The sequence below is a fragment of the Rhinatrema bivittatum genome, chromosome 2 (genome assembly GCF_901001135.1).
Source record: "Rhinatrema bivittatum chromosome 2, aRhiBiv1.1, whole genome shotgun sequence".
Classification (NCBI taxonomy): Eukaryota; Metazoa; Chordata; class Amphibia; order Gymnophiona; family Rhinatrematidae; genus Rhinatrema; species Rhinatrema bivittatum.
This window is the reverse complement of record NC_042616.1, coordinates 445,902,961-445,927,613: the sequence shown is the minus strand read 5'-3', so window position 1 is coordinate 445,927,613 and position 24,653 is coordinate 445,902,961. Positions and strand designations below refer to the sequence as shown.

Here is a 24,653-nt window from a genome sequence, read left to right as displayed (position 1 = left end):
ACTGGTTGCATCCTGTGCTCACAAGGAGAGAGACTGCTGAGTGTGTTAAGATCTTCAAAGCTGAGAGATCAGTCATTTTCCTCTGCTATCCCACAGCTGTGGAACATACTGCCACAGGATATTCGCTCTTTAGCTGAGGTGAAGACCTTTCCGTGCGCTTTGAAGATGTGGTTATTTAGTTCTGATTAGGCTCAAGCTGTTGCTTTACATTATACTGGATATAGGGAGTGGGCTGTATTTCATAAACTGTATTCTGGCTATGCCGTTCTCTTACAGTTGGTAGGATATGGAATGCCATCAGTAATGAGCTGAGACTAGACTCTTTGCATTTTTGCAAATTTTATTTCTGTTTTATAGCGTGTGATTGTATTGTTTATTTATATGTTAGTTTTATTGTGTGTGCTATTTATTTTACTGAATTGTTACCATGTTTTGTAAGTTATATATTTTATTATTATTTGTTTATTATGTTTTAATTGTGAATTGTTTTTGTTTAGTGTGGAGTTTGCATGTTATGTTGTCTATATGTATTTATTATTTTTCACAGTATTTTATATATATTCTAACTGTCGTCTGTCTTGGGTGCCATTAGGAAAGATAGGCTACAATTCACATTAAGTAAAAAGAAATACTACCTTTGCTGGTAGAATACACCAGGCATCAATAACCTGCTCAGCAAACAAGTATTTTCTCATGTTTTCTCTAAAACTTCCTTCCTGTAACTTTGCAACCTGACCCCTTCACCCAAATTTTAATAAAGCCTGTCAAAGCATTTATTTCATGTCTCCTTTCTCCCAGCGAGTACATTTTGTGCATCCTCAGGCTCTCTATATGGGGTTTGTGTTGCAACCTGCATCACTTTAGCAGCATTTTTCTGAACGGTTTCTTTTCTTTCGATGCCCTTATAAATGTACAGTTTCCAGAACTGAACATAATACTCATGTGGGGGTCTCAATAGCGACCTATACAAAGGTAATATTTCTTCCTTTTTCCTGCTGATGGTACCTCTACTTATTCAACTGAGCATACTGCTAGCTTTGCCAGTAGCTTTATTACACTGACTGGCTCCCTTCACATCTTCTGAGATGAGTACTCCTAGAGCTCGTCAGTTTTCAGTTCTTGTTCTTATTTTGACCCAGTAGTTTACTCTTACTCCTTTGGGTTTCCAACTAAGGCTCAGATCTAGCACCATGAACCCTCATTCATTACTACCTGAGATTTGTTTCCCCTAGTTTACTTCCCAAAATACTCCATTCATTGCAGCAACAGTCCTCGGCCTTCCAAAACCCTGCAATCATGGGCCCCAAATCTGGTCAAGAGGTATCGCCATTGCACAAGGACTATGACTCCCTACAACCAGGGTCTGTGAATGCTGCACCTACAGCCACCCCAGTCCCAGCTAACCAAGGAGGAGAAGATCTGAGCCAGAAATAAAGCCCAGGCCCCTCTACATGGCACTGCCAATAAGCCACTGGGCCAGTCCAGTTCTTGTCTTTCTAAATGATACATGGCTAATGGAGATTTGCCTTCCAAATGCATGATGTTGCACTTTTTCACATATTTTACAAACCTTTGATGAGTCTTCCAGTGTTTGGAAGATACCTCTAATTTGTTCCACTCCTTCCATTATATCTACTCTCTTACAGATTTTTTAGTACCTGCAAAAAAAGCATATTTCTTCCTCAAGTTCGCCAGCAATGCCACTGATGAAAATACTGAAAAGAAGTGATCCCAGCATTGAGCCCTAGGGACCCACTGATCACTTTGCCTTCCAGACTGGACTCCACTACACATCACCGTCTGTATCCTGCCGCTCAAGCTATTCCTCACCCAGTTTACAGTCTTTTGGTCCATTCACATCCTGACCAGCTTGCTTATCAGTGCTTTATGTGGAGCAGTATCAAAAGTCCTACTGAGGTCCAGACAGGGAGCGTCTACCACACCTCCCTGATGCACCTCTTCTGACATCTCATTTAAGAACTCAACCAAGCTGGTCTGGCAGGATCTTCCCCTTGTGAAGTCAGGTTTGGTCTCCTATTATCTCTAGCCATTTCAAGGGGCTGCACAATCTTTTTATCCAGTAGCGTTGCCACAGTGTTTTGTTTTTTTATTCACTCACTACTGCTGTTAGATTTAACTGGTGTGTGGTTCCCTCCCTCCTCCTTGTTACCAGCTTTATTCAGAGAGAGCACATCCGCTCTCTTCCACTCCCTAAGGACAGGTTGAACAGAGCAACAAGGGGCGTCAACAGCATGTTCTTGGGCCCATTTATTAACTCAGAGTGAACCCCCATCAGCTCCCACGACCTTATCCATCCTCGATTTGTGTAAAGTACTTCAAGGACCTCCTCCTCGATAATCTGGTTTATAATCACTTCATATTTGTCAGGGTCATTACTCACATTAGACATTATCGCTTTTCCCCTTCATTTGTAAATGGAGAACAAAGGAATTTAAGATTTCTGCTTTTTATAAGTTCTTTTGCTTGATATTTCTGGGTACCTTCCAGCCTGAACCAGCATTCCTAATCTGTCATTGGCCATGCTGTGTTGGGAGAGGCGTGGAAATCCAAAAGTACTTTATGGGTGGTCAGGCAATAATCAAACCCTTGATTTAACAAATTGGGCTGGAAGTTAATGGCGATTGTGCCATGTGGACAAGAGAATTTTTCCTACTTATCTTGAATCTAAGTTGCCACAGAAGACTGTGGATCATAAGTGTCCTGCCATCGCAGAGATGCAGTAAGTAAGAATTCATTTTTATTGATACATGCCAACCAACTTCTACTGCCTGGAAGTAAACAGACTGGAAGTAATTTTCAAAGGAGTTACGTGAGTAAACGTAACATACAGCAATTTTCGAAAGTCATTTACTCAAGTGCACTTATGCAAGTAAATCCTATGGACAATTCAATACGATATATTGTAGCAATTTTCAAAAGCCCACTAACACAGGGCATTTTATATGTGTAAATGCTTTTTAAAATCAGGTCCACTGCCTATTCTGTTGTAAATGCTTGCTATCTACCTCTAAGTAAAAGGAAACATCTTTGGGAACATAAAACACTAGTGTGGTGTTTTATTTGAGAGAAACCGGAAACAAAAGATTATATTTCCCACACTGGAGGTGATGGGAGCTATAAGCACCACAACAGAGGGTCTTGAAGAGTATTCAACCTGCCCGTGGAAAAAAAACTTCTGTATCTGCATCATGCTCAGAGTAAGACAGGGCTACAGGTGCTTCAGACGTGTCAGTGTTTCACAGTTACGTCTAGTCAAAGGATGCTACCAGATGAAGTACAAAGGGTGTGGAATTAAAAAGTTAAGATTGGGCCGGCCTGGTGGCAGCACAGGATTTGATTTCCAGGCCCAGTTTTTGCTCCTTGGGTATGCTGGGGTTTGGAGGATGCTCCAGAGGTCACATTCACTGTCCATGAGGGGAGGAAGTCTCAGCCCTCACATATCTGTAACACATAGTGCCTGGACTCAGGATGAACCGGCCAAAGGCTGTCACCGTATGATGGCTGGGCTAAATCGGGTCGGGGAGGGGGCAGAATGAGGGGGATTTGTAAAACGGGGACAAAACCTTGGATAGATGTGCATGAAGGCTATGGTGTTGCAGGCCAGTAGAGGTCAGTTAGTCCAGAGGAGCAGGAAAAAACTGCCAAGCTTTAAAAAAAAAAAAATGGAAGTGTTATAAACAGAGAGTATAAAAGAGAAGAAAGATAGAAATATAAAGAAATGACTTCTGTCTGCTGGGCTGGGTTCCATGAGCACACTTAGATCCTGTAGGGATGAGAGGTAGGGCTGACAACTGGCTACACAAATAACATCCCTCCCCACAAACACACACATGTGTGCACGCTCTATGTGCTGCAAGAGCAGGAGCAGTGCAAACAGGCTCAGCCACAGAAGAAGATTCCTGTCCAGATCTTGGTCAAAGTGAGCAGACTAAAAAAAAAAAAAAGAAGAAAACACAAAGGCAAATTGTAATATAGCTGGTCTCACTTATAAAGTTGCTGTGCAAAACAGAAAATCCAATGTATTGGTGGAAGATAAAAGACGAACAGCCCCGATAATTCCTTGCAATGCATACCAGAGACATACAGTATGAGAAAATCCTTTCAAACTCTAGACCCCAAGACAGTGCTGTAGTGCTTCAGTGGGACACAGTGGATCTGTCTTAGTGAAGGGGGGAGGTGGGAGGGTTTTATGCACAGCTATAGGGAAAATCCTTTTGATGCCTGACAAAAGCCCAACACTGTGTAACAAACAAATTGCTGGGTCTGCTGGTCCTACCTTGCCAGGGTTTTGCTGTTTGAAGAGGGACATTTCTTGCAGAAATACAGCACAGCTGGACCAGGATTCTGCAATGCACTCTGTGAGCTTGGGCCTGCAGTCAAGCTTAGAGCCCATCGCCTCCCAGCTGAAAAAGTAAAAAACAAAACAAAACACAAAAACCAGTCAGAATAAGAACATTAAAAACTCATAATTCTGAAACAGTTCAGGTCAAATCTGAAAAACAAATCTACACCCCAATATTCTCCTTACTTAGAGCAGCAGTACAAGGTAGACTCTTCAAACCATCACCTTATGTGTTTCCTGACTCTACTATTGCCTTTTTTATTTTCCTAGGTCTTTTTATTTGTATCCTGATCTGGTTAATTTTACATGGATTTCTTGCCTTTTGTTTTTCAATAAAACATGTATTTTTTATTCAAAAGTCTCGTTCCATAAAGCGATTCTTTAGTAGTTCATGCCACAGCCATGCTTCCCAGTGCAGCAGAATGCTCCCGACAAGGACTTCTGCGAAGGGTGCACGATTTATTTAACATTCAGAATAGGGGGAGGGAGCTTTCAAAAACTTTAAAGACGAATATCCCTGAATGAAGCGCACGCAAACCGAAAAATAAGTCACTTATAATGATTCTGTCTTGACTACTAAATGAAACATATCTGAGACCTTTTGTTAGTTCAGCTGCTGTCACAGCTCTTAGGTTCCTGTACACTTGAGAGAATACAGGAGGCTTCCACACAAGAGCTCACACTAGTCCTGCAAGAGATCCCATTACACTAAAATTTGGCTCATTTAAAAGTATACATTTTCATGGCAGATTAGCACTGGCAAGATCCACTGTGAATACTAATTGCTCCCAAGCTGGCATACCACTCACCTTGCTGAGTTACTAACAAGTGGGATTTCTATGGCTATTCCAAAGTTTCTAATCAGGGTCACACTGGCATTTAGGGGGATGCCAGAGTCTGCAGAGGTGAATGATATAAAATGATATAAAAAAGGGTGTCTGTGTTCTTCCAAGAATATTGACCTTACCAAACTCCTTTGGGAGTTTGGTAAGGAAGATGCTCTGTAAGAGTTATTGGCATTACTATATATATACAGTGTATATATATAAAATACATATATGGAGTTAGTCCAAGAAAACGACACAAATCTTATTTGTTTGTTAACCTTTATTTCCATGCATTGATGTGTGCTAACATGACATGCACTCTGAACCAGCAACGTCAGTGCAGATGGGCTTTGGAAAATGCCTCATTACAGTTTTGCTCCTTATTCTTGACACCAGGCTGTGTTTTGCAGGTCTTAGGGAAGCTGGCTTAATAAGACTTATTGTTCTTTTTAAGTACAAAATATGCAAATGCTTAAAAGTGCAGGTGCTAGAGCACTGCCTTTGAGGAAACAACAAGATGTTGCACTATAAAAGATGTGTGTAAAAATCCACCTACTCTCATTCCCCTAATTCACCTATTTGCTAAATATTACAAACAGATAATAATTAATGTTCAGTTGGCTGAATACTGTTTAATTAGGAAGCAGCAGCAAAAGACCATTTGTTGAAAAATGGCATGGATCCTAAATCGTTTGTCATTCCATCCCCAAATTCATACTGTGTGGTTCCATGCTCTTTAATCTAAAAATCCAAGATCGCTCTTTAAAATTTAAAGGGCTCAAATATCTCATTGTTGCCAATTTCTGTTTATATTAGAAAAAAAAAATGAATGGGACTACAATTATGCAAACTGATTACAGCTATCAGTTAATTGTTTTAATATATGACCATCCCTTATTGCTGAGGCAAAGCCTAGTGGTTAGAGCTGTAGGCTGAGAACCAGGCTAACCAGAGTTCAAGTCCCACTGCCAATCCTTATGACTTGGACCAACTCACTTCACCCTCTGTTACCTCAGGTACAAACTTAGGGGCTTATTTCATAAAGGTTCTCTCTTATTTTGTGTCTATGGGGAAAAGACTTAGTAAATAGGGCCCTTAGATTATGAACCTTCTGGGGACAGGGAAATACCTCTAGTACCAGAATATAATCCACTTTGAAGTGGCTGACCAGTCATGAAAGGCAAAATATGAAACAAAAGATGTAATTATTCAAAAGGATTTATGCAGTTAAGTACCAAATGTAGCTGGATAAATCTGTGTTTAACAGAGTTTTCCTGTAACAGGTGTTCTCCGAGGACAGCAGGATGTCGGTCCTCATACGTGGGTGACATCATCAGATGGAGCCCGGCACAGAACTTTGATCTCAAAGATTCTAGAGCGCTCGGCATGCTCTCTTGAACATGTGCACATATAGCCCCATCCCGGTTTCTCAGACAGAATCCCTCAATCCAGGATATAGCAAATGCATGGAAAAACCAACTCCCCCAGTGTAGGCGGGCAGGTTTCGTGAGGACTGACATCTTGCTGTCCTCGGAGAACACCTGTTACAGGTAAGCAACTCTGCTTTCTGCAAGGACAAGCAGGATGGCAACATCACATGTAGGTGATTCCCAAGCTAGATGCTGCTGAAAAATAGGAAACATGAGGGAAACCTTTAAGTTCAGAAGCTTCACCATTCTCCCCCCCCCCCCTCCCTTTTTTTGGGGAGGCAGCAGATCCATAAGGGCTCTAGGAGGGAAAAGAGACTGGACGACCATCAGAGGCAGAAACCGATATGCAGCAAGGTGATCGAAGGCAGGGACATAATATCAGCATGGGGTGAGAAGTCCAATAAGCTGCACAAAAGCAAACATAATCAAGAGCTTCTTAACAGTTTATTTATTAAAATTTCTTAATCACTTTGTGCATAAGCTCTAAGCGATTTACATAATAACATACATAATGATTAACAAATAAAATTAACATAAGATTGAGAACAAATAAAAATTACATAATTATAAACATAAAACACCAAGCAAGACGAAAATTGACAATCATTAACAGCCTAAGCAAAACAAATTGTTTGATAGATGATAAAAGCCTATAAGTGTTAAAAACTGTGCCCTAATTCTCTCCACGGTGTCTGAGCATAGGGACAAGACCTCATGATACAGGAGATGCTATTGGCTGAATACAGGTTCTACTTAGTTAAATGCTTGATTCAACAAGAATACCTTTAGGTCTGCTCTAAATTTTTTTGGACATTCAAGCCTCAAGGATGTTGGAATTGAGTTCCACAGAATAGGGGCCGCTACAGTAAAAGCACAATCTCTTGTGGATGATAGCTGAGCTGTTTTTATTGAAGGCACTTCAAGAAGACCTCTTTCCTGGGATCTCAGGCTTCTTGTTGGCTGGTAAATATGTAATAATGAATTAGTCCATGGGAAAGAAGAGGAACTTAGTAGTTTATGAGTCATGAATAATATTTTGAATGTACTCTGAAGCACACCAGAAGCCAACAAAGCAGAAGAATAGGGGCAATGTGGTCAGAGCATTTTGCACCACTAATTAAACGTGCAGATGAATTAAGAAGTTGAAGCGGTTTTAGAGTTAGTTTGGGAAGTCCAAGATATAAAGCATTACAGTAATCAAAAGCGGAAGGACTGATGGCTGAACCACCAACTTGAAGACACTCGGTTCAAGTACATTTTTCAGGCCATGCAGTACTCTCAATTTGAAGAAACCATTTTTATAACACTCTTGATGGGTTGATGACATGATAGGTTAGAGTCTAGCCATACACCTAGGCTTTTGACATGAGGTGAGATAGAAAAGTGTGTGTTGTTTAGGACTAGACTCGCAGGAATAGCAACACTATTTAAATGCTTTATAACCAGAAATTCAGTTTTAACGAGATTTAAAGAAAGTTTATTATGTAGTAACCATTGTTTGTTAGCAGATAGGCAGATACCAATGTCACTGACTGTCTTGGACCAGGTGGAGCTCAACTTAATAAAGAATTGTATGTCATCTGCATAGATCCTATATCCGTCACACAAATTTGTCAGGATTTTACAGACTGGGGCCAAATATATATTGAATAACAATGATGATTATGCAGAGCATTGAGGGACTCCGGTGGTGTTAGCAAGCCAGGTGGAGCATTGTCTGTCTAATTTGATCTGTGAGAATTGATTCGATAAATACGAAGTGAACCAAGCAAGTACTTGCCCAGATATTCCGTGTCCTTTAAGGAGAGCAAAATGTCATGGTCAACAGTATGGAAAGCAGAGGAAATATCTAACATGACCAGGACATATGAGTGTCCGTTAGCAAGCCCACGTCAAATGTGATCAAGAAGGGAGATGAGTAGCGTTTTAGTATTAAGAATTTTCCTAAAACCAAATTGTAGTGGATCGAGGATCTGATATTCCTCAAAGGCATTTAGTTGTTTCAATACAATACTTTCAAAAAGTTTAGTGAGAAATGGTAAGGACGAAATGGGTCTATAGTTCATGGGCAAGGAAGCATTTAAACCTGTTTTTTTTCAATAATGACCTTATGACAGATTGTTTGAGGCTAGGAGGTATAATTCCTTCACTTAAAGAAAGGTTGACAATTTTAGAAAGGTGGGAGAGACAAGGTTTCTAGCCACTGCAGAGCAGGTACACTGCACAATAGGAAGGGTTAAGTTTAGGTATGACCTGGCAGATTTCAGAGGCAGAGGTTAAGCCAAAGTCTGACCATAAAGGCATATGTATATCCAGGGGTGCTGAACAAGGCAAGGGAGCTGACTGACAATTAGCAACTAGTGCTTGTACCTTAGATATAAGAAGTCCCTAAACTTATGACAGGACATAGAAGGACTTGAGACAGCATTATCTTTCCCAGAATGAATGGAAATTTCTCAGTGATCCCAAACAAAACGTTTGGGTTAAAACCGATCTTGCATGTTTGTTTGGAGAAATATTCTTTTTTGGATGCTGTTATCAAATATTTGTAATACAGTATGATAGCTCCAAATAGAGTCAAACGAGAATTTGAGGGATATTTACGCCAAGCATGCTCATGATGGCGTAGTTGACATCGCTTGTCTCTGATTGGCGGAGTGATCCATCATCTATCCTCATAATGTTGAATATATCAGACAACTTTGACAGAAGCAAACATCTAATACTTCATACAGTATAGAATTTCAACTATTAACAGCAGTATTAACGTCCAGGGATTGAAAGGTAGGAAGCAAGGAAGTGATTTTTTCAGAAAATTTATCTTGATCGATCCAACCTCTTTTAAAAATAAATTCAGTTGATGAATGTGTAGTGGACTGATTAGAGGATAAGGATAACATGCACAAAATCAAAAAATGATCAAACAGGAAGACAAAGACAGGTCAGGAGGAGTAACAGTTGTAATGGAGGAGTTGACAAAGATTAAGTCAAGTGTATGTCCTAACTTATGGGTAGGAAAAGAAATAATCTGACACTAACCAGGATATGTAAAAAAGAAAAGCATGCTGCTGAAAGAGGGTCGACATTAACATGCAGGTTAAAGTCGCCCAAAAGAATCATTTTGTTTAGGTTAGCTTTAGAACGGAGCAATTTCTCAAAGAAAGATGAAGAGTTGGACTGTAAAGAATTGGGAGGACAATATACAAGACACAGATTAAAGTAGTTGGTGTGTACAACCATAATTTCAAGGAAGGAATTATCACTTAAATGAACTCTAACTAGCACCAGTAGGCCTAGGACCCACAGGGTACAAGCAAAGGCACAAGATAACTGAAAATCAGTTGGGGCTGGAGAGTCCCAGCAGAAAGAAAACTGTGGTTTATTATCAGCCGAGTAACAAGATAGAATGGGCACACAGAGCGATGTCCAAAGTATTTCCAAGAGGAACAGCGGGCATGGAAACCACATCAATCCAGCAGACCTCACCCACCAAGCTACTACAAATACAAGCTCTGACTTCCAAGTTCAGATGGGATAAAAACCCCGAGTGCTGAGGCATGAAGGACTACTCCTCCCCAGGGAGCCTCATGCCAAGATGTTGAGCAGGGCAGTGAGCTGCTGCCAAAATTCAGCTGAACAATGTACTTCACCATCAGGGCAAACCACATGAAAGGAAAGCACCTCAGCCAATGAACTGAACAAAGCAAGAAAAGGATCACATACCCTCTGTGAAGGTATATGCAATGACTACTTCCATGCACACCTGGCTTCCTCCTGGACTGTCTGACTGAAAATCAGAAGAGGTGATCAACACAAGGAGGCAGATCCCTGGGCTGCTGGACAAAGTAGACAGCCTCTAGGCTGTAGAAAATACAGATGGGAGACTTCTGGAGTCCCTGCCAATCCCAGCAAGGCATTGCTATTGAGGCAGGTACAGCCTACAGGTGCCATCTCCCCTCAGGAAAGAAACTGAGTGAGTCCTAGACTTCAGAAGGATGAGAACAACCTGAGGAAGAAGTATGTAAACCTCTTTGCAGACAGCAAAAACAGGAATGTTGCAAGAGGCTGCCCATGTGGAAGAGAACTTCCTCACCGATCTGGGAATCATGAGGGTACCAAAGAAGGAACAATCCGATCCACAGATCAGACTGCCCACCAAACAAGCCTGGGTATCTAACCTATGGTTTAAGATAATCCATTGTTCTACCTGACAACGTCATGGCACACCAGTGAAAACACCGCATGGATAGGGACTGCCAACAAACGTGTGTACCGACAAGGTCACCTCTAAGGGAGGAGAAAAGAACCTGTAAGTAACTGTAATCTGGATAGGGAGCCGCTTTCAATTGATCCTCCACTCCCAACACAAGTCACCCTAGAGAGGGTGAGCTGTCAGAAGACAAACATGCCAGTGAAGAAACAGAGGTAGGAGAAATCTCTCCTCAGAGGTAGAGTGCTACCCAACTAGACACTGATGAGTAGGAGTGGCACGAAGTGAAACTATCTACATTGTGCTCAGCATGTATCTGAAGAGGCACTCCACCCATGTGAAAGGAATCCTCATCTGCTACCAGGGAGCAGATTTTCAGGAGAGGGAACCCCCAACTCTAGAAGGATTCCCGATCCTAGTAGCTCATCATCAGCCACAAGGCATAGCTCACTGCACAATTGTGCAATGGGGAAGTGAGAGCATCTGATGGGCAATTTTTGGATCCCATGTGAAAACAGAGGGCAGCTGCCACTCAGAGGCTAAGCCAGAGAATGGGATGTGAAAAACAACCTGTTCTCTGAGCAGAAAACAAGGCAGTGAGATGATACCTATTGAAAGCACCTCTCAAAGGCCAAAAGTCAGACCTCACATCCTCTAGGTGGGGAAGAGCACACTGTTCAACCAGATAAGTTCAATTCTGGAAATCCTTCCATTCTCTGGACGAGAGTGGGACAATTGTTGACCTATGAAGTCCCCTGATGAAGCTGTAACGGCGAAATGAGGGCCCCTTGTAGGGAATGTGATCAGCAGTTCCTGCATGAGGAAAAAAGGCTAAAAACCTTTGGTGATGTTGTTTGAATGCACAATGGTATAACATCCAAAAAAAGGGGGTATAATTTTTGCATTATATGAGATGTTAGAATGAACATTGGCATAAAACATTAATCGGGGATTATTGTTGTTCTTTGTCATGTGATATATTTAAATAAAAATAAATGTGAAAAGAGTTCTGATGACATATAGGAAGAATACTGCATATTTCATCAGTGCACACACAAATATTAATATATGGATTTGTGATCATTCATATATACTTTTTGTATTGTACTGCTTTTGTTTCCACTAATCATTTATACTGGTATATAAGAGGGTTGTTTTTAGTCCGGTTTTTACGGACTATTTTATGGTATGAGAATGGACTGAATGAGTTTTAATATAGAATTATGTTGGATGAATAAAGGAATTTGTATTATAAATTGTGAGTTATAACAGACTCTCAATTATTTCATTTGATCTATGAGGTCCTCCTGGCAATCGGAACAGTCACTGGTGGCTGTCTAGGCAGACACTAGGGCCAACATGGCAACCAGGTGCAGGAAAAACCAGCAAGTGACCCAGCTGGCCCACATTGTTGCACTGATTCATGCGAATCAAGGGCTGTATCATCGCCCCGGTCTGAGGTATGCACTGGAGAGGGAATGCATTCAGGACATTCCCTCTGAAGGGAATTCAGAGTGTAAGCCAATGAAGAATAAAGACCGTAAGGGTCCCGTACACTCTTGAAAGGGGGAGGTACCTTGGTATCCACCCAAAGTGGATTGAATAGGATCATATTCTCAGCCAAGACTTCCCAATGCACTGGTGACTACAATTCACTAGTATGGGATGTCTGCTGGCACCAGAAGAACACAGACTCATGCCAGCAGGAGCCTAGTAACTGTGGTGCCCTTCACTGAATCTGCATCCTGCATCAGCAGTGCTGTGCACCCGCACTGCAGTACTCCTTCAAGAACACAGTAACACACATGCACGGAAAGACATAGCACCTGTGGGCCTAGCAGTCCATTCCATGGCCTGAACAGGCACAAAAACAGCAACAGTGAACCGCGTGTGAGTGTCGCCATTGGTATCCAATAGTACCCCTGGGTGCCAGACACATGAAGGCGCTAAAAAACACCCCTGTCGTCACCTGCCGATGGCCCCTCATAGCGATCAAAACCTACTGCCATGATGCACCTGGCACAAGCAGTCCGGCATGGAAGTATATCTTGGTGGGTAATACCAGGAAGCCCTGTGTGGTACCTACGACATGCAATGGGTGGCACCCATAACAGGGTGCCACCCATTGCATTTATCCGCGGCGATGTGGTAGCGCTGCCAGTCACGGCACCCCAGCACTCCATGTTGCTGACAGTGATAGTAGTGCCCTAGTGGTGCACCTAGTGAATGGAGGTACAGATAACCCTCGCCAATGGCAACCCACCATTAGCACTCCACTAGCCTGATGATACACTATAGCGGCAGCAGCGCTCACTGCATTCAAAATGAAAGCAATAGTACTAAATGTATCGCCCTATGTCACTTGGAGGTGCTCTTCGACGGTGGTGCTTCCATGGTGTCCCAGGCGCTTGCTGGTGTTGACGGTGTCCTGCAACACCTACACACCTGACAGTAAGGACACCTGCGGTGCTCAACACAGTAGAAAGTACCTCAGGCACCCATCGACGCACCTGGCATGCGATGGTGACCATGGGACTTGGTAGCAGCCACAGCATGTAATAGCAACCATGGTGCTCGATGGCAACCATGGTATGTGACAGCAACCCTAGCGCTCAGTGGTGCCCAAGTATTTGTGGTGAATATAATGTGCACGATAGGCAGCTAGTGCCACTGGCAGCCAAGGCAGCTGATGGCATTCAAGCTGCCCATGCCACTTGATGGGATCCATGGCACCTGATGGTGTCCATGGCAAGCAATGTTGAGGCACCTGGTGGTGCCCCTGGTGCTCAATGGCAGCAAGGGTAACCTTGGTACCACTTGGCACTCCATGGTACTCATTGGCATCCATGGGCTCGATGGCACATGGTGCTCAATCACATCCTTGGTGCCCCAAGGTGCCAAATGTCATGAAGGTGCGCCAGTGCTCTATGGCAGCGGTAACTCTATGCTCTTCAATGGCGCCTTTAGTGAGCAATGGTGCCTCTCTGGGCAGTACTGATGATGCACATATTTGCCTCTGATGGCATTGGACAAAACTCTTGGCACTCACTGGTGCCCATGGTACTCGACCCAATGGCATCAATGGTGCCCACGGTACTCTACTCGAATGCACAGACTCTGCTCACGGAACATATTAGTATCCAATCAATGCACCAATGGTGCTTGATTGCGCTTGTGGCATTCAATGGCTGTCATGCCACAATTGTTAATGGCACTGATGCTGCTCGATGGCAGTGATGGCTTCAGTGGCACCCATGGTACTTGACAGTGTTGCTTAATGGCATCAATGGTGCCCACGACATCAATGGCATTCATGGCGCTAGACAGCCATCATGCCACGGTGCTAGACAGCACACATGCCACGCAACGGCATCAATGGCACCCATGGCACTTAACAGCTGCCATGCCATTGTGTTTGATGGCGTCCATTCTGCTTGACGGCATTAAGGGTGTCTGTGGCGCCCACAGTGTCCGATAGTGCCTGTGGCACTCGCTGGCCCCAAAAGGTGCCCCCCGCACATAATGGCTTCCATTCACTCAATAGCATCGATAGCACCACCAACGCACGATGGCATCCATGGCCCTCAATTCAGGACGTTGACTGGTGTCCATGGTGCCCTACGGCATTGTGGTGTCCATGGCCCTCGATGGCATCCCGATACTCGAGGGAGTTCATGGCACTTTATGGCAGCCATAGCTCTTGACGGTGCCATCAGTGCTCAATGGCAACTAAGGTACCCCTGGTGCTCAATGCACTACTGAAGTCATCAGTGCTCTGGCACGCATTTCCGATTCCGGACATGGCACTGATGGTGCATCAGTGAAGGTGACTGTCCAGGCTCCTGCTCACCCTCTCTCTGAAGGAGATGCATTGCTAGATCAAAATGACATGCAAGAGGAGAGGCCACGCCATTCGGGGAACCAGCCAAGGAGACCAGTTCCCTGGAGTATGGGAAGGATCAGCTCTTCTCGCCACAAGAACATCTGGTCCTGAATTTCTCCACTATCTGAGCCTATGTCGATGCCTAGCAGTGAGACAGAATTTCCTGGTACTCCTGCCAGAGTAAGAACTCAGGCAAGTCCCCAGGCCAGAGGCCTACTCGGACCACAACAGACTATACATTGCCAGTCCAAACCGGCACCTGACAAAGACAAAAACATATAAGTTAAGAGGACAGGGAATAAGCTGCAGATGCAGCATAATTTAAGGTGAAAAATCTGTTGGCTGCACAGTGCACAAGGCTCGCATGTGGCTGACAGAGAGGTATCAGAAAGAGAGAATAAAAACAAATTAAACCTAAACTATCACAAGGGAAGCAAGGGAAAATTTTAAAAAACCCAACCCAAAAAACCACCAAAGCTCTACCTAAAAAACGGCTGCTTGCAGTTGCAGAACTGTCACAGTCGTAGCTGTCAGGAGAGCAAAGCTGAACCCATGACCACACAGCTTTGCAGAAAATGAAAGACAGAGACTCTGCCTGAGAGATAGGGAGGGAGAGTACAGCTGCACATGCTCAGTAGAGCATGCTGAAAGCTCTAGAATCATTGAAATCAAAGTTCCATCTCGGGCTCCATCAGATGATGCCACCCATGTATGAGGACTGCTATCCTGCTTGTCCTCGGAGAAAAATGTATTCCCCTGCTGAACAGCCAAAGTTTAGCTAGTTAAGTCATCACCTGGCTAAACTTCAGCCAGATAAAAAAAGGCAGGCCAGAGGCATTTCAGGGTGGATCAAAGTTATATGGCTAACCTAGACAATATTCAAGAGTATCTGGCTACATTCGCTGGATAACTCTAGGACATAAGGAGTGACAGTGGGATTTGAATCCTGGCTTCCCTGGTTTGTAGCCCACTGCTCTAACCACTAGGCAGCTACTTCACTCCAAGTTTTCTGGCAAGAGGCCAGATAACTTGCTACTATCTAAAGGCCAAAGGTTTGTTTTGGTTTTTTTTTAAGTTCCATTTTGCAGCTATTTAACTGGTTATATTTTGATTATAGTCTGTGAAGTAGCAAGTTACCCTGTCACATGTGGCTGAATAACTTTTAAATCTAAATGGTTATATTCAAATATAACTGGCTAGATATGAACTTTATCTCGCTGAATATCCTAGGTAAGTAATGAGGATAACTTTAGCCAGGTAACTTGTTTGCTCACTGGCTTTTTCAATATTAGCTTTACCATGAAATGGAATATATTATTTTTTCAGTAAATAGAACATTCATCCTAACATGTTTCGCCACAGGTCGACCATTCCACTGGTCTGCAGCAGCAAGAGCTTCCTAAATAGGCAATATTATGCAGCAGCTGTTTGGGTGAGTGTACTGAGCAACTATTGAATGATTGGGTAGATATTTTTTTTACTTGCAGGGCATTTGCATTCCCCAGGGCCATGGGTTTTTACCATACGCACAATGTAAGACCCAGGCTAAAATTTAACTCCAAGTTTAGTGCAGGTTTTATTACATCTGCCCTCTAAGGGCGGGGGAATACCTACAGTACCTGAGAATGTAACTTGCATTGAGTTACCAATGATAAGAGGTAAGCTAAATCCAAATAAATGGCTGAGGCACCACATATACTGTTAAATTACTGTATATATTTACAATGTTTTAGAAAATACTGTTAGGAATAATATTACAATATAAAGCTACTATTACCTCGTTTAAAATGTTACTATTTACCGGAGACACCGCCCCCACCCGGTAGCGAAGGGAGCTTCCCTTCGGTTGCACCGGGAGGAAATGAGCAATTGAAAGATGTAAAATCCCCAGAGACTGAAGTACAAATGGCCACCAGCCCTAGCCGAATCATTGGAAGAATCCGATATTGATATCTCTTTATTATCTCCCAAAAAGGAAAGTACTCCTATTGGGAAATTAGTTGGAACTAGGGAACGGGACACTGTTAGATCAGTGATATTAAAGCCTCCTACCATTACTTTAGAAAATCTATGGAATTTTATAGCAAAGTTAGATGGTTCAATAGGAAAAATTATGGAAGAAGTTAAGGAAATAAAGAATTCCCTAAAGATCAATTTGGAGAACGTAGAGGAACAACTAAAAGAAATTAAAGATTTAGATAAGAGATATGCGCAGATAGAGAAAATTCAACAACATCAAATTAAAACGGAAGAAGAATTCCAAAGGAAATTTGAGTTTTTGGAGAATAATTAAGGGCTTTAAATCTAAGGGTAATAAATTTTCCCATCACAGATCAATTGGGACCAAGGGAACTGTTTAAAGAATACATTACGCAAATTCTAAATATTCCAGAGGTTAACCATCCAGTTATGTTAAGGGCTTTTTACATAGGCATAAGGAAAAAAGTTTCAATAAAATTAGATCAAATACAAAATTTTCAAGAACATCAGGAAACCATGAATATTCATCGCAAGGAACGATAGAAATAAAAAATAGAGGCACATTGTTGCTACAGTTTGCCTTTATTATTGATAAGGATGTTATACTTAAATCTTTTTTTTTACAACAGATCAAAACATTTTTATGGACAAAAAATATGGATCTTCCCGGATTTGGTAAGGGCTACTCAGCTCCGTAGAAAGAGTTTTCTACTACTTAGAAAAGAGGTAGTGGATAAAGGAGGATTCTTTTTATTAAAATACCCCTGTAGATGTATCATCAAGAGCGAGGGGAAACATTACTCATTCCTAGAGCCAGAACAACTTAGAAATTTTCTAGGGGGGAAAACAGCCGGTTAATATAGATTGATGGAAATCCCATAACATTTTCTGGTTAGGTTAAGATTTCAATTCGATTTTCGCTAATATGTTTCACAGAGGATATTCTTAATTTTTCCTGTAGTAAGGAGGAACAAGGATTATTTTTATTGTATTTCAAATGATATTATGTATATTTCTTATTCAAATGTTTCTTTCTTGTTCTGCTATCACTGTCTTGGTAATTATGGCTGTATAAACTGAAAATTCATAAATAAAAAATTGAAAAAAAAATGTTACTATTTACAGACTATACTGTTAAATTAATAATGTTACAATGTAAAGATAATATGACCCGTTGTCATATTATCACAGAAGTTCCCATGTAAACCGATGTGATACCCACAGCTGAATGTCGGAATAAAAAAAAGCAAATAAATAAACACACAAATAAATAAATAAAGTCAGAGGAACAGACTCCAATTTCCAGCAGCAGCTGGGGGGGGGGGGGGGGGGGGGGTAAATTCTGCAGCAAGAGTTAGAAAATTATGCCGTACATTTGCATAAATGTACATATTTTTGTATATTAAACCATGTTAATTCTAGTTTACAAAATAAAAACAGACTTCTAACCTTTCTTGTGTGTCTTAAAAGCATCCAAAAAACCCCCAAAACAACAAAATAAACTGAGTGGGGAAGAAGGGATCTCAAGCATTGGTGTGGGGGAAGACAAATGGACTGGGAGTGGAGATGGGGGAAGGAATTTTGGGATGTGAGGGAGAAGTCAGAAGGGAGGATCTAGGGACTAGGATAGAGGTCGACCCTTAGCCTGTCACTCTTCCTGTGGCCCAGTGTAATAACTAGCCCAAACCATGCCCAGGCAAAGACATACTCCCAGTTCTGGCTCCCCTCCTCTCCCTTCTCAGATCCTCTTTGGTCCTCCCCCTTCTCTAAATCCTGGTCTTGTCCTTCTTCTTGTTGGCAAGAGAAAGCAGCATTGCTTGCAATCGAGTAGTTCAAATGCTGCAGTAGGAACTGAATGGTGCTGGCATATCCTGAACAGTGCAAGCTGCTGAGTAGGGTTAAGCTGGGTGGTCGACTGGGATACCGTGAAACCAACATTTTAAATGGCACAGTGTGCAGCTCATAGATCCTTCTTTCTGGGCTGCTCGCATGCGACTTTCTATAATACTTGAGAGCTGATTGTGATGACTTGTGACTGGCACAGTACGCTAGAGCGTCACTGCCTTTTGGCTCGCGGTCCATACACCTTCCCCAAGCAAGCTGATGGGAGTAGCAACACATGCTTTGCTGTGTCATTACATCCTGCATAGGTGTGTGCGCAGAAGTGGAACCTGACCAGCAGCATCCTCTGGACCCAGCAGCTGGCAGACACAGGCCTCTCCCAATGGCCAAAATCACCAGTAGTTGAAAGTTACTGAGGGAAACACCACTGCGTGGGGAGGGGAGATCTGAACATGAGAGAGCAGAGACTTGTCTTCCTTTGCTTGTAAATTCAGCAAGAAGGGCCGGTTTTAGCAGATACAATGGAGGCACCGATGTTTATATGGATGCTGCTGTTAGTCTGCAAGCTAATGCTGTAGTTCATAACATTTGCCTGTCCCCACTGAAAAACTGTAATCTGCTCATTATTATAAAACTATAAGGTATAGATATCTTGTGAAAAAATATGTCATAGATAGAGATCAGTTTTGGCAGGGCCAATTGCTCTGGAGCTGGCCCCGACCAGTGGTGAATAGTTACGCCTGTAGTACTTGAGTCCTGCTTGAAGAAAGGTGCACTTAAGAACTCTTTCCTCCTAGTTGTGATGAAGAGAACCCAGACTTGACTTGCTGAGAACCTTAGAACATCTCGCTCCACGTTGAAGAATGTTTTCAGCGTCCAGACTCCATGCACGCGCTTCCCTTTAAGCAACTTCCGGAGATCCTGCATCTTCCAGGTCCATGACTGTTGAGCCCTGGGGGAACACCTGACCACAGTTATAGCAATTCACTATGTCATGATCAGGGCCGAGGCACTTGTAGCAAACCTCATGGTAATCTAAGATTGACGTTTGGGACTCACAAATGCAGGCCTTGAAGCTGCTGATTGCAACATTCTCCTTAAGCCTTTGCCCAGACGTGATCATTAAAATTTAACCCCCCCTCTTTTTTTTTTTCTTAGTGCACATAAAAGTGCTTTTGATGGGCTGCCAAGACAGCAGAGAACAAGGTTTCAACTGCAATGAGACAAAGAAATGTTCAATCAAAAAAAAAAAAAATTTAAAAAGGGGATCACACATCCATGTCGAAGCTCAGACAAAATCAAACTTCAGGGGCTCAAGAGGCAGTGCACTTGCTGGATCCGCTGAGCTGGGAGAAGATGGGTCGTTCAGCACAGTCACCTATATGTTATAACTAATTCAGCTCTGCTTGTCGATGGAAAAATGCTGCTCACTGCATAGTAAAGCCCTAATGCAGCTCAATAAATGACATCCTTAGATTTCTCCCTGGGCCTGAGAAATACCTGTTGTAGCTGAAAGTAAACAGCCTTGAGCTTGCAGTTGGAAAGAGGAGCAATCACATCAAAATGCATCCCATTCCTCGCCATTCTTGCAGCGCCTGAGTTTACACTGAGCAAAACCTAGAGGATTTAAAATGTAATCTTTAACAATGCGTTTCCAAGAGAAGTGCTTGGTTCCCAAAAAGTTTTAGGCCTCAATGATTCTTCAAGAAAAAGTCTTCTTTGTGAATATTTGGGATTTTGTATTTGCCCATTATTTGCTGAAAGATCCCTTGATCAAACATTTGTCCTAGGGATCTTTTTAAGCCTGTTTACCTGCCAAACGATGGAACCCAGATTATGAAAATATCGGGCCAGTTCTGAACTGTACTATGCAGAAAAAGAAGCTACATTTTTTATAGAGTCCATTCTACCTGCTCATAGCAAGCACAACATTTTACAAAGCAAGCTGTAATATGCATTCCCCAGGCTTCTTTTCTCGGTTATGTGTTTAAAAATATTAGATGATGCGATTAGGCAAGCCATTCATACCGAGCTGTTTTCCAGTCTAGCGGCTGCCAGGCCATCAATTTTATATGTATCTTTCCCTTTTTAAAAAATATTTTATTCTGTGGGATGTATTATTCCCCCAACAGAATTGTGCAGTTTTTAACCTTAGTTATTATAAAGGTCCCGTTCAAATATGCAGGCAGCATCTGGAATAAATAGAGATACTGGGGAAGAATATGTTTAGCACATTACTATTATTATTTATTGGCATTTGATATTCTGCTTTTTACCATGAATGGCCTCAAAGTGGATTACAATAAATTTAAAGAAGGTTACAATAATGTTAGATCAACAAACAATATTGGTTTGTTCATTTTGCCACTTCTCCGTCGGGAGACTAGTGATGAGCAGGCCAATGAACCAAGAACATGAAGAGGTGCTCTTAGAGAAGAGGTCTGGTGAAACTCATCCTGCCAGGTCAAAGACTGGAACCTGCTGCCACCAAGAAGACTGCCATTGAAGAGCGGCACAGAAGTTTGGTTGTGGTTGTAGCTGCTGCAGCAGCACAGATGTGCAAAGCGACGTCATGGAGACTCTACAGCAGGGACCGGCCTCTGTGCCATCACTTTGTGTAACTTGGTTCCTTGGGGGCCTGGTGGTAAACACAGGGCAGAGATTTTCACGTTTCCAATTCACTAACTCCCAACAGCATCCTCTTTTAAGGTTAAAATTAGAGAACAAATACAGCTGGCTTGTTTTACCTCTCAACCTGCTAAATGGCATGTGAACAAGATGTTTGTGACTTTCAATTCTTAAATTACTTAAGAGACGTGCTCCATCCTCAGGCAGTATGAAGTTGAGAGCAGAAGACAATAAAATCATGACTGCCGTTGAGATAAAATGACTTTTCACATTTTTGGATTTTATGTCTTGCTGACATGGTGAGAGACATTTTGTTTACTAGAGAGGTCACCAGACACACACACACATCTACACTCATGTAAGCCTAACAGAATGGCGGAAATTCCCTCACTTTTGTATTATGGTCAATGTTATATCTGTCATCCAAAGGAAAAAATTTTAGCGAGGAAAAAAAAAATTCAAGTGGTACTTCATGGGACTTGTACTGAGGTAAGAGTTGATGAGTGTAATTGAAGACATCACTTTTTTTTTTTTCAACATCTGTTTATTGTGAAGTAACTTGAACAAGCATAACAGTCTAACAATACCATACAGACATCATAGAAAAAACAAACCGACATGTCTACTCTTGGAGTTCAATGCTGAATAACATCACATAAAAATAGAAAATTTAGATTTCTCCACTTTCTAACCCATGTGAAACTTCACAATATTTGTTATTTATTTTCACCCCACCCCCGGACCTGAGTGGCATATTCCATAGGCAAAAATAGATGGTAGAAATGCATGCCACCACTGGGCCTGTTCTTAGGCGCACGCGTGCCAGTCTTTGAAGGCCCCGCGGCAGGAACAGACATCCCTAGCACCTCTTGATGTCTTCACATGGCCGGATATTTAAACCCCAGCCATGCAACACAGAATGCCTCAGGAGCAGGTTGCCTTGCTTCCAGCTCGTCTTCAGCCTCACCTCGTCCAGCTTGCCTGCAGCCTTGTCTTCAGTCTCGCCTTGTCAGCTTGTCTTCAGCCTCACCTCAGCTAGCTTAGCTTCAGCCTTGCCTTCAGGCTCGCCTTGCCTCGTCCAGCTTGTCTTCAGTCTTGCCTCATCCCGCTTGCCTTCAGCCTTGTCATGTTTGTCTTCTTGCTTTGCCTCTCTGTATTATCCTCCCTGTTTCCCTGTGTCCTGTCTGTTCTGGCTTGTCTTTCCAGCTCTGACCTTAGCTTTAAATCTTGACATACCCTTTGCTTGCTTCCTGGATCTGGCCCTAGTCTTGAACTTTGATCACACCTTGTCAGCTGCCTGCCTCACCTCAGCTAGCTTAGCTTCAGCCTTGTCTTCAGGCTCGCCTTGCTTCGTCCAGCTTGTCTTCAGTCTTGCCTCATCCCGCTTGCCTTCAGCCTTGTCCTGTTTGTCTTCTTGCTTTGCCTCTCTGTATTATCCTCCCTGTTTCCCTGTGTCCTGTCTGTTCTGGCTTGTCTTTCCAGCTCTGACCTTAGCTTTAAACCTTGACATACCCTTTGCTTGCTTCCTGGATCTGGCCCTAGTCTTGAACTTTGATCACACCTTGTCAGCTGCCTGCCCCAAGTCCTGGACTCCGCCTTAGCCCAGCCACACCAAGGCACGTTAGCCAGCTGTCGGCACAGAACGGGGGGCCTACCTGAAAAGTTGGACCAACTGTGCCGCAGCAAGAAGGGCTCCCACACTCGCTGTTCCTTAGAGAGCCGCTGCAATCAGAACAGTGGTTGATAAATACCTTTTAAATAAATAAATGGGGATATTAAAGCAGCACTTGTGGGGAAAACGGTCATATTGGCAGGTTGGATTGCGCCTACAGCACCTCATTTTGATCACTGGTTCCAAAAAATGCTCAACCTAAGTTCCCATGAATATCAACTCGCTACATCTTCATCAGCTAGTAAGAGAAAAATGCAGGGGGTATGGAACCCTTTTTTCTCCTACTTAAGACCGTCTGTCAATACTAGCCAGAGGGACGATAATTCTCTAACTTTCAAGACACTGGGTAAGACCTCCACAAGGAAACATCCGGTTTTTGGCAAGTGTGCAGCCACACCCCTAACCTTTACAAGAAGACATCACTTTTAAATAAAATGACGTATAATATCCTCAAGACGTGGACTTACAAGGCTTAGGCCTTCTTTTGCTTGAGTGCCTCCAGTTACCTATTGTTCCTTTGGCACCTGAGTTCCAGTACCGAATCCTGTCCAGGATAGGACTACGCCATCTACCGGCTGCTGTCTCTGGGCTGAATCACCTTCCACCTCTAGCTAACCTCGAGGCCCACCTAAGTCCTGCCGGCCCCGGCACCCAAAGGCTGAACCCAAGGGGAACAAGGGCTGGTATAGGTGAAGTTCCAGTGGCCTCTAGCTTCAGCCCACTCCATCTGCTGATGGTGGGGACCCGTAGGTCCTTGCCTGCGGGTTGCATCAACCCCACTTCAGCTTAAGGGTCCACCTCCGACGCAACAATGTAACCATTTCCTATTGACCTTTCCACACCACTCATGAATTATATAAACCTTTATCATATCCCCATTTATTTATTTAAAAGGTATTTATCAACCACTGTTCTGATTGCAGCGGCTCTCTAAGGAAAAGCGAGTGTGGGAGCCCTTCTTGATGCGGCACAGTTGGTCCAACTTTGCAGGTAAGCCCCCCAAGTTCTGTGCCGACAGCTGGCTAACGTGCCTTGGTGTGGCTGGGCTAAGGCGGAGTCCAGGACTTGGGGCAGGCAGCTGACAAGGTGTGATCAAAGTTCAAGACTAGGGCCAGATCCAGGAAGCAAGCAAAGGGTATGTCATGGTTTAAAGCTAAGGTCAGAGCTGGAAAGACAAGCCAGAACAGAGAGGACACAGGGAAACAGGGAGGATAATACAGAGAGGCAAAGCAAGAAGACAAACAGGACAAGGCTGAAGGCAAGCGGGATGAGGCAAGACTGAAGACAAGCTGGATGAGGCAAGGCGAGCCTGAAGACAAGGCTGAAGCTAAGCTAGCTGAGGTGAGGCTGAAGACAAGCTGACAAGGCGAGACTGAAGACAAGGCTGCAGGTAAGCTGGACGACGTGAGGCTGAAGATGAGCTGGAAGCAAGGCAACCTGCTCCTGAGGCATTCTGTGTTGCATGGCTGGGGTTTAAATACCCGGCCATGTGAAGACATCAAGAGGTGCTAGGGATGTCTGTTCCTGCCGCGGGGCCTTCAAAGACTGGCATGCGTGCGCCTAAGAACAGGCCCAATGGTGGCATTGGGTGAGCAGCAAAATGCAACAGGCTCACAAATAAAACATGCATAATTTACAATCAATTCCAAGAATATAAATCTCGATAAACGATAAGCAAATTTACACACAAATTAAAAATATATAAATAATATAAAAACAAATAAACTATCAAAACACAAAAGCACAGAATTTTCTGGTTAAGTGGTTTCTTCAAATGCCAATTTAAATAACCCTGCCTTTAGTATTTTCTTAAATGTT

At 42.9% G+C, this 24,653-nt stretch overlaps 1 protein-coding gene across 2 annotated transcripts in view; it reads right to left on the bottom strand.

Annotated features, from left to right (window-relative positions):
* RETREG1 (reticulophagy regulator 1) overlaps positions 1-24,653 on the bottom strand; it is a 302,227-nt gene that overhangs the window by 63,488 nt on the left and 214,086 nt on the right. For both annotated transcript variants that reach the window (XM_029590332.1, XM_029590333.1), the window contains one exon: positions 4,298-4,424. In XM_029590332.1, the coding sequence (XP_029446192.1) occupies positions 4,298-4,424 (127 nt within the window). The remainder of the gene's footprint in view (positions 1-4,297; positions 4,425-24,653) is intronic.